Genomic DNA, 10,594 nt, shown 5'->3' on the forward strand with positions numbered 1-10,594 from the left:
ATAAATATAATGATTTGAATTGAGATGAGATAATCAAAATAAAATTGGGAAATTTAAAAGGGGAAAAACTATACAGAAAATGTAAAATAGTAATAAGATATGGAATAGAATACAAAAAGGAGCATGAAATTGAGTTTTGTGTCTGTATAAAGAAGTTCAACCCGGGACCATGCTATTTTCAAAAAAGATGTTTTACTTGTATTTTGTGTGTGAAAACCCAAATAAAACTTTATTTAAAAAAAAGAAATAAAAGCAGGATAAAAATCTAATAAATACATAATATACCAAACATCATGGACTTGGTGTATTCATGGTGTACTCAACTATAAAACACAATACACAAAAGTAACACTTTCATATTTTAGCAATTTATTTCAGTATTTTGTACAGCTTGAAATTGGTCTTCGGGTAATAAGTTATAAGAATTCTATATACATAGGTTAATAATTCCTTGGGACAGATGGGAACAATTTGCAAAAGTGTTATGCAACATGTATTAGAAAGAAGGAAAGACATCCTATATTAACAGGGAAGAAGTTTCTTTAAAGAATCTGCAAAACTCAAAGATTTGGAATAGAAAGTTCCAAAAACTTTAACACCTCCAAAAGGACATGATCTGGAGGGGAACAGATCATTCTGGTATTCAAATATTACCAAATTTGTGAATTTTGCACATCCCTGAAACCTTATAAACGACAGATTATTCTTTGTATATAAGAACAGAGAAAAATCTATCCAAGATTGCACAGAGACAATTAACTTAATGAAAGTTTTATTTTTATATCAGCCCATGCCAGAGTTTTACTTACCATAGTGATGCATTTACAGAACTGTATAAATAAACTGTTTCTGGAAATCCCGTTTTATTCCCATTTTATTCATGACTTCTTAGTACCACATGTTAAAAGTCATTTCAGTCTTGTTCTGACTTTTCTGTAGAAACATGCCAGGAATGAACTTTTTCTATTCAGTGAAATCCTACATATATAGAACAAACATTTTAAGAACATTAATCCACACATGCTGCTTTCAAACACAGCTTAGTGGTATTGGAGCATGAATGGATAAAGGGAAAAGAAGGGAGCCAAACCCAAATAGGTCAGAACATGCAAACACTGAATTCTCTTAGTAAAGTCTTTCTCCTTTTAAAATTTCCTTTTCTCCTTTTCTTAAATTGTAAGTAGCTTATAATGATTGGGAGTCTCTTCTTAATTAGCCTAATGCAATCACCATCGCTGTCTTGTGCCTTTATAAAAAGAAAAGCTGATAAAAAAAGAGATATATTCCAGAACAATTAACCAACATCTTTTTGCCACAGACTTTATTTGCCAAGGTGAAGGACAGATATCAAGCTGGTTAAGCCAAGAAAAACAACAGAAATGAAAAAGACAAACATGTCTATAGCTACTGCCAAGTATTGGGAATCAGATGCTGGCTTAAATACTACCATTCCAAACTTTGTATGGAGTAAATGTACTTTCCAGCCATAGGTTAGAAGCCTTTTAAAAATATATATAAAACTTGTATTTAGCAGCACCCATAGAACTCAATCAGCCTTTCCTGGCTTGAACAAAAATAAAAAAATATCTTTAATTTTTTTTTTCATATTTAAGGAATTGTCTGATGTTTGCAAGACCACATATTTTAGATTATGTAGAAAACAATGTAAACAATATTTATTTCCTCCCAAATGTCACAATTCTATGCATATGTGGAAAAAACTTTGAATATCATCTGATATGCTTTTGAAAGAAATATGCATAGGATTGCACTGAAAGTGTTTTATCAATATCTTTAAATAAATAGATTTATAAACAAAATAACATTTAGTACCAACAGTTGGCCTGTGGAATTACAAAGTTAAAAAATAAATTGTGCAGGCAATGGATACCAGGGAATGGCAAAGATCTAGGATAATCTGGGGAAAAACTATTGTGAGAAAGGACAATCATTCTATCATCCACAAGTTCTTCCACCACAAAAAATTCATTAACTTTTTACAAATTCTTTTCAGCCTTTGTAATAAATTTTAACAAAAGTAAATCCATCCATACTGAAATTTGACTATCAGGAATGGAATCCCTGTTTTAATTTCAGTTTATTTAATTTAAGGAATTGAATATTTTGAAATGGCCACTATTTGGAAATACTTTGAAAACCTAATTTTTCAAAATACATTAGAAATAAATTTTACCCTTCCATGTATATACTATTCTATTGATCAACCTCAACCATTATTTAATAAGCATACATTGCTCCTTTTGCCAAAAGAGATGTGGCACAACAAAACAGAAATGCACTTGTCAAATTCCTAGACAAAGATTGACATTTGACATGTAGTGGTTTTTCCATTTAAGAAATTACATACTGGTTAGCAAACCTTTCTTTCATTCAATTTTTAGTTTCTATACAAACAATTTTTAAAATACACTTCAGTATAGCTGCACAATATAGCTCTGGAAAACTGATCTCCAGAATCAGTGCTTCCCAGCACAATCAAAATATATTAAATAAAATCCAATAAGTTTATTACCTTTGGTAAAACACACTGGATTAAAAGTTGGAAAAAAACAAATCGCTCTCAAAATGGAAACCTTTTCCACAGAACACATTACTCTCACATATTAGATAACTTCCTCAGTTACTTCTATGAAACAATTCCTTACGTATATACAGGATTCCATATTGCCACTCTTGGTACAAAATCCAATGCAACATGCTTGTGGTTAACTGCCTCTTTAACTGTAAACCCCCCCACCCTGAGGAATTTTTCTGGTCCGGCAGAAAAAGGAAATGTCAGCGCATTCTGTTAAGAACAGTTGGTCTTTTTAAGCACAAGTTTTGGTTTCTTGAGCACACATCCATGTATTTTCCTCATGCTGTCCTGTTAACCAATATGCAGGTTTCTCCACATTGTCCACTTGATTTTCATGTTCTTGCTAAAAAAACAAAAACAAAGTAAAACAACACAAAATATCATCCATCTAAAGGTTTTCCTAGATAAACTAACGTCACCTCAGTGTTGCCATATACAGCAGACACTGCTGGATACAGACATGTCTTTGGCAGTCCTCGAAATGCAACTCCTAAGAACTCATAGCCTCTCTCAAAAGCCAAGGTTTTGTCTTCCATATCCAGGATAACACGAATTCTCTCACCTATCTGTAAACAAAAAGAGGAAAGATTGAGGGAAGATGGCAAATGACAAGAAAAAAAACTAACATCAATAAATACAGTTAGGTACTTTGGACATAAATTTTAAACGTTAATAGTACACTAAGGTACAGCCATTTTTATGTAGTGCATGGTGCTTTAAATGATTACACTGGCTTAACTACAGATACTTTTTTTGGAATAAATTTTACTAAACAAGAGGGACTGAAATAACTTCAGAAAATTTTAACTTAAAACAAAATTCATTCAAAACATTGCCTAAGATTTCCTGAAGGCTCAGCTCATCAAAATTTAAGAAAACCTTTTTGTTTATTAAAGTTTATTTATTTATTTATATTTATTTAACAAAATAGCTGCTCATCTTCTAATCAACTCTGGGTAGCTTCCAATTTGGAACCAACAGTCCATTTCTTGTTGAGCAAGCAATGCTTGTCAGGGGAAAGGATTCTTTTTGCTCCTTCCCATGTCCACACAGAGCCTCAGAATCTTTTCCAAAGTTAAGGTATCCCCTAAAGCAGATCTTTAGCATGCAAGGGAATGGAGTATGAGAAAATATGGAATTAAGCATGGCAGAATAGGAAAAAATGAAGTTAATTGCAGAAAAAAATAATCTGTCTATACACTGATGTAGCCCTTTCAAAACACATCAAATTTCACTTACTTGATATTTTGGGGCATTGTTGCACTGTGGAAAACTGCCGTTAACTTCTCCATTATGTAATAAATTATTGTCCACTAAATTCCAGCCCCAGCTCTGGTCATCACTCCCCAGGAGGGCCACATAACCTTGACACTGCATGGGAGCTCTTTTTGTAGCAATTCCAATTACTGCCACTGTACCAAGAGGACCTTCCCACCAGACTTCCCAAGCATGACGGCCTTCACTGAAGCCAATCTTGGTCCTTGCTCCATCGGTACTCTGAGCAATGGGATTCCGGTGCAAAGTAAATCCATTCTTCTTAATATAAACATTTCTGGAACAATCATTGGTGCTGAAAGCATGCTGAAAGGAACGTACCTAAAAAAAAGTGTTTAAAAAAATATAGGCAAGTTGAGAAGGTCTTTCAAGCTAAACAAGACTGTTAATTATTCAAATGCTTATATTCACTCTTGAATATTTTATTTTTCTATCACTGCAATAGAGACGAAGACTTAACACTTAAAAACTATGGTCATAAGACAGAGAAAAGGTTCTGAAGTACAACTTGCAGATGTGAGATAAGAAATTAGAAAGCATCGCCACAAAAAAGCCTAAATTGTTCAAACATTAGTTGGCGACATTATATTTGGTTTTTGCTGCATATGCAGCATTAGCACAAATAGCCCAATCATTGAAGACTACATTAGAAATAGATTGTGAATATCACGTTGTAATGAGCTACTTGTAAGTTTGCAGTGTCACTCTGAGAGGAGAGTAACTAAAAATTCATCAGTACCAGAACACGTGCAACAATTAGTTCTCAGTGAAGTGTGGAAAACTTAAAGATGTGTTTTACTCTACCACTACTCTATAAAAGACAATAAAACAAAATTTAGTACGTGTCACAATTCCACATCCTCAGTCTAACTGTACGAAGAGGAGCAGGAGCCTGACTCAGCCTTTCAGGAACAGTTAAGCAGAGAAAGGAAAGGTTAGGAATCATTTTACAGTGGCTCTCCTTTCCAGTTCTGCTAGTGGATGACTTTTGCATATGAGACAGTACCTGGCTCATTTTCCTGTTATTCTTTATTTCAGTCCATTTATTTTAATTATTTACAACATTTTTACTTGGTTCTTCAGAAATAGCTTGCCAAAGTGGTTTATATAATATTAAAACAAGGCAAATGTCTTTTTGCAGGTATATGACCTACGAAAGATATACATCTTAAGATATGTGTAAAGTGATAAAGGTGTAGGACTTATGAAAGAAGATAAGGAGCAAACCTACAAAGGGTTTAAAATGAGAAATTCTCAAAAAGCCGGGGGATCACAGAGGAGAAAGGGCTCAAAGTTCCAGTTCTTCCATGAACTCCTCCTGCTTCGGTAGGATGAAATTTGCTGCCTAAGCTTGAGGCAGCGGGAACAGTGTCCAATACAAAAGACAACTAGGCCACATCTACACAACATGTGGATAAGGAGGAACGGTTACCCCACTACTGCGATGCAACGCTCAGCAAAAAAAAAAACCCGAAAGCGGGTGAAAGTATATATGACAACTCTGGAATCCGCGGCCACTCTCGGGGTTGAACAAAGCAGCCTATCAGAGTATCTCTGAGCAAGCGAGGGAATGAATCTCCTCTCCTGCCTTACCGACAGTCCCGTGAGCTCAGCCCCCCGCCCCAAACCACCGAGGCCCCTGCGAGGCGTGTGTCTCCCCATGCTGACCCCCCACCCCATCCTCAGCATCCGAAAGGCTAGAAATGGAGCCGGGAAGCTGCACCGGACTTGACGAGAGCGCGGATTGGCGAGAGAGGCTGCCTCTTCGGCCACCCCCACCCCCTACCCCCACCTTCAGTGTGCCTGCGCACGAACACGGAACGGAGCGCGCTGAAGCGTCGCCCTACAGGCTCGCCTGACCTTGCCCTTGTAGGTGGGCACGTTGCAGAGGATATCGGTGCGTAGCGCCTCCTCGGCCAGGCTGCGAGCCGCCAGGCTGCGCCACACCTCGCTGTTCTCGTCGCCGTGCAAAACGCGGTACCACAGCTTACACACCAACGCGCAGCTCCGTAGCTCCCGGAGGTCCAAGTAGGAGAAGACGAACTCGAGTACCCTACCGGGAAGCCGCCAACCCCCCGCAGCAGCGGCGGCTGAGTTCGACGGGCCGCCGCTGCCGGCAGCCGCCGCCATAGCCTCAGGCGATTGACCACCGGCCTTCGCGTTCTGCGCGCGCACGCCTTCCAAACCGACCGGCCCGGCCCAGGCGAAGGCGGATAGAAACCGCGAGCCTACCAGCAAACCAGAGAGCCAATCCGGCGCGCGCCGTCGGCTGCAAAAGTAGGAGGTGCTACCCTGCCAACGAACTCCTCGCCTGTTGCCGGCAAAGAGAGGCGGAAATGAGCTCTTTTGTTTGATAGAGCTTGCTATATGGAGGCGTCAGGAACGTCTGCGCCTGATCTTACATTTCCGAGTACGGCAGAGGCAAGAACAATCTAGGGACCTCTGTTGAAGCTGGCTTCTCGGACAACGAACCTTTTACTTATTTTATTTTAATGTCATGCGGTATGGAGCAGGGCCTTGAACGTGAGCCGGCCATTTTGGTTGAGGGCATTGCTGAGCATGAGAAAGAGGATGCTGTCCTAAACGCATGCGCAAAAACTTCATCTGTCAAGGGGGAATGCTAAACAGACCCAGCAGCTTTTCTTTGCCGGAAGACAGTTTGCGATCAGGAGAAATTGGTTCTTTGCTTTGAGGTAATGCAAGTATCGAGTGAAGTAGGAAAGTGGTGGATGGGTTAAGGTCGCCGATTTGCTATACACGTATTTGGAAGACCATATATGTATTTATTGAACGGCCTATCTCAAACAGGTATTGTGTTTATACACACTACTATTTACATTGTGCCCAATGATTAAGTTTACATTGGAAAATATTAGTGTTGATTGATTGTGATTGCAAGAGCATTATATTTAAGGGTCAGTATACTGGAATTTAGATGTTTAAGTGTTCAAACCAGTAGGTGCTTTACTTGAGTAAGTTAATCTAAAAAGAACACAATCCAATCACCTTTTGATTTCTCAATATATATCAAAACAAAATGTTACCCTGCTGATCCAATTTTTTTTTCAGTCTGCCTTGAGATATGGCAAAAAAGTGGACCAATGGACATTCTTCTTCAGTACTTAGCTTAAATGTGAGCAAAGACGGTCTATTGGCTTCAGGAGCAGAAGGAGGAGAGCTCACAATTTGGAATGCTGAAGGAAATCCACTGGAATGTGTACAACTTCAAAAAGCAGAGGATGTCACTAGCATTGTATTTTCTCCCACTTGTTCTAGAAGACTCTATGTTTCTCATGGGGAAATTATTAGCATGCTGGATACCAGGTGTCTCAAGGAGCCAGTTGAATGTTTCCACGTAAATGAGGAAGAGATCAACTGTCTTTCAGTAAACGAAACAGACAGCTTCTTGGCTGCTGCAGATGATTCTGGAGCCATAAAGATAATTGACTTACAAAGCAAGAAATTGAGTCGCTGCCTGCAACGACATTCAAATATTTGTGCATCTACTGCATTTCGACCCCAGAGGCCACAAAGCCTTCTTTCATGTGGCCTGGATATGAAGGTGATCAACTGTAGATGAAAGCTTACTATATATCATTGATTTGATAGGTATAAAGATATGATATATATCAGTTGAGCCTTAGAGTCTGATAATTATAGCAATTGTCAATTGCCATAATTGTTCCAAAATGGATTGTTTTCTATAGAGGTATAGAATAGGTCAACTGAATCAGATTTTTTTAAAATTCTTTCTAAAAGTTACGTAATTTGCTCATAATCTTATCATCAGCTGCACAATTAAATCTAATGCTGAAGTAGTGAGTGCAATATCAGAATTGTTTCCCAACTGAAACCTTACTTTGATTGATGCAGAAGATAGAAATTGATTAAGGCTGAGAGGTAAGGAAAGAAAAGGATTTATACACAATGGTAAATTGCTACCAACAAAACAGACATTATTGCTAGATGAGATTACTTTTTGATTTATCGTTTGGAACAGATATAGAGAGAATGGAAAACTCCAAATGAATGAATGAATAAAAACCAACTAAGTTACTATTAGATTGAGATTAGATCTTATCAAGAACCATCTGTAATAAACTTGATGAAAAAATTATGCAGTTAAGACTTATCTTCTACCGTAGTAGTTGTATCTCTTATAAAAATAGTTTTTACATATTTTGCTATCTAAATAATATACTAGAGTAGCAGTTTAATTTTCATTTATTATAATTGCATCTATCTCAATTGAAGAGACTTTTGGTGATTATAACAATTAAGAGCAGACAATACAACCATAAAAAACAAAATAAATTACACCACTAAGAAACCTTCCAATTATCATAAGCTCTCTAAAATATTTTTTCCAGAACAAAACTATAGAAGCCAACTTAATTTCTGGTAGGGTCTATTTTATAACATTTATGATGCCCCTGAAAAGCAGCATCTACAAGTTTGTCCCATGGATTTTAAACATTTTCATAGCTTATGTGTAACCTCTGTGCTGGAAAAATTATAATTTAAGCATAAAATAGCTTGATCAACTTGGCAGATATAAGACCTCTAGTAAATACAGTAAAAACATTTTTGGTATAAAATGAATATATTTTTTAAAAATTTAAGAGTCCCTTTGAAACAGTTTATACATTTCAAAAATAATGAAATGAGAGTAATTCTATATTAGATATAATTTAAGTCAACATATGCTTTTGATCTATAAACTAAAGCATAATTTATGTGAGCTGCATCACTTTCGTATTCTGGGGAACATGACAGTATAAATGAAAGTTTACATTTACATGACTTCTATATTAAGAAATCTTAATTATTATTTTTGTTTTGTTTTGTTTATAGATTATAATGTGGAACTTGCAAAAAACTCGCCCACAATGGATAATGAATCTGCAAGAAGAAGCAGTTGAGCAAGGGATTGGCCAATTCGTTAACCCACCACTGGTTCATTCATTGTCTGTTTCTACTTGTGGCAATGTTTTTGGCTGCGGAGCTGAAGATGGTAAAATCAGAATCTTTCGAGTAACAGGTTCCAAATTTGAACAGGAAGTAACATTTAAAGGTCATTTATTAGGAGTGTCACAGATTTTCTTTCTGCCAGAAATGTATTGCTTTATTACAGGGGGAAATGATGGCAAAGTGTTATTGTGGGATGTTAGCCGTGAAATTGGAAAACTGAAAAGTCCAAACAAGGCAGTTCACAAAAAGAAAAATGCCATCAAGAAAGCTAACAAAATGGACCCAGAATACACAAATGATTGTCTATCGATTTCACCCAAACTGACCATTGAACATGGAGAGAAAGTGAACTGGGTTTCATATATGTCAATTAATGGTTCTAAGAAAATATTGGTTGCTGACCAAAGTAGTGATATATCCGTGTATCCTATTTCTTGAACCTTTCATATATATTAAGTAAGCAGTCAGTCTCTGGTACAGTATTTTGAATCTACTAATTTTCTAATGCTATTATTCCTACTACCTCCCATAAATAAGCCAATTCTACGTGCTGCTAAAAATTATTTTGGTAGTTCATATATATAGTACCACTTTTGGAATAACTAATTGGTGTGACTTTACTGGTAAGCTTGCAGTAAAAGTTTTATGTGTGTGTATGTGTGTGTGTGAATAAAGAACTGGGTTTTAAAACACAAGAAAAATAAAAACTTGTCTGTTTTAATCTATATTCTTATAAATTCTACTGTCAGAAATAGATTTTTAAAATAACAGAATAACAGAGTTGGAAGGGACTTCGGATGTCTTCTAGTCCAAGCCCCTGCTCAAGCAGGAGACCTTATACCATTTCAAACAAGTGACTGCCCAGTCTCTTCTTAAAAACCTCTTGTGTTGAAACACGCACTACTTCTGAAGGAAACCTGTTCTACTGGTTAATTGTTCTCACTGTTAGGAAATTTCTCCTAAGTTCTAGGTTGCTTCTCTCCTTGATTAGTTTCCATCCATGTTTCTTGTCTTGCCTTCTGGTGCTTTGGAAAATAGGTCGACCCCCCTCTTTGTGGCAGTCTCTCAGATAAGAAACATTGCTATAATATGATTGATCCGTAGTCTTTCTTTTCACTGAAGTAGTCGTACCCAATTCCTGCAACCGTTCTTCATATGTTTTATCCTCCAGGTCCCTACTCATCTTTTTACTCTTCTCTGCATTCTTATGGTTAAATAAAAACTGAGGTGATAAATGGCTTGAAGCAGTTGAACAAGTTTTGTAAATATCTCCCATTAGTGTTTTGGAGGATCAGCAGCAAATTCAGGCAATTGTAGGTTGTTCAGTCCAGAATAAGGCTTCTATTGCAGTATTCATGCAACCTGGCTCTTTTAATTGCTGACCAGTTGTTTTTATCAAAAAGTCCGGTATATGGGATCTGACATTTCATTTGCTGTACTAATAGCTGACATCAGGTAATTCAAGATCATTAATGTTCAACTTTATATCTCTGGTATAGATGGGGAATTGTTATTGTTTGAAGAAAAACAATGAAAATGAAGTGTATTTTTTCTTAAATAATTTATAAAGTAGAAAACTATATTTTATTTAAAATAATCCAATTACACACACCACACACACACACACACACACACCAATTGTCATAGATGCCATTGGTGCAATCCCAAAACAACTGGAGCACCACTTGAATCTGATTGGTATTGACAAATTCGCCATCAGTCAATTGCAAAAAGCAGCTCTACTTGGAACAG

General features: G+C 36.8%; 2 protein-coding genes across 4 annotated transcripts; one reads left to right on the forward strand and one right to left on the reverse strand.

The window, feature by feature from the left end:
* Positions 1–349: 349 nt before the first annotated feature.
* On the reverse strand, positions 350–6,038 carry FBXO45 (F-box protein 45). 2 transcript variants are annotated; one of them, XM_026701428.2, is made up of 4 exons: positions 5,732–6,038; positions 3,836–4,192; positions 3,016–3,162; positions 350–2,939 (listed from the first exon to the last, which is right to left on the reverse strand). In XM_026701428.2, exons 1-4 carry the CDS (start codon positions 5,999–6,001, stop codon positions 2,829–2,831), a joined length of 885 nt encoding a protein of 294 aa, XP_026557213.1. In that variant the 5' UTR covers positions 6,002–6,038; the 3' UTR covers positions 350–2,828. The 2 variants fall into 2 exon arrangements, with proteins under 2 accessions (XP_026557213.1, XP_087789246.1); XM_087933120.1 differs by having other exon boundaries at positions 2,827–3,162.
* On the forward strand, positions 5,550–9,549 carry WDR53 (WD repeat domain 53). Of its 2 annotated transcripts, none has more exons than XM_026701427.2 (3): positions 5,550–6,564; positions 6,941–7,433; positions 8,726–9,549. In XM_026701427.2, exons 2-3 carry the CDS (start codon positions 6,954–6,956, stop codon positions 9,278–9,280), a joined length of 1,035 nt encoding a protein of 344 aa, XP_026557212.2. In that variant the 5' UTR covers positions 5,550–6,564; positions 6,941–6,953; the 3' UTR covers positions 9,281–9,549. The 2 variants fall into 2 exon arrangements, with proteins under 2 accessions (XP_026557212.2, XP_087789245.1); XM_087933119.1 differs by having other exon boundaries at positions 5,704–6,679.
* The last annotated feature ends 1,045 nt before the right edge of the window (positions 9,550–10,594 follow it).

This window comes from Pseudonaja textilis, chromosome 4, assembly GCF_049901715.1.
Source record: "Pseudonaja textilis isolate UNSWEBS1 chromosome 4, rPseTex1.2, whole genome shotgun sequence".
In the NCBI taxonomy this organism is placed as follows: Eukaryota; Metazoa; Chordata; class Lepidosauria; order Squamata; family Elapidae; genus Pseudonaja; species Pseudonaja textilis.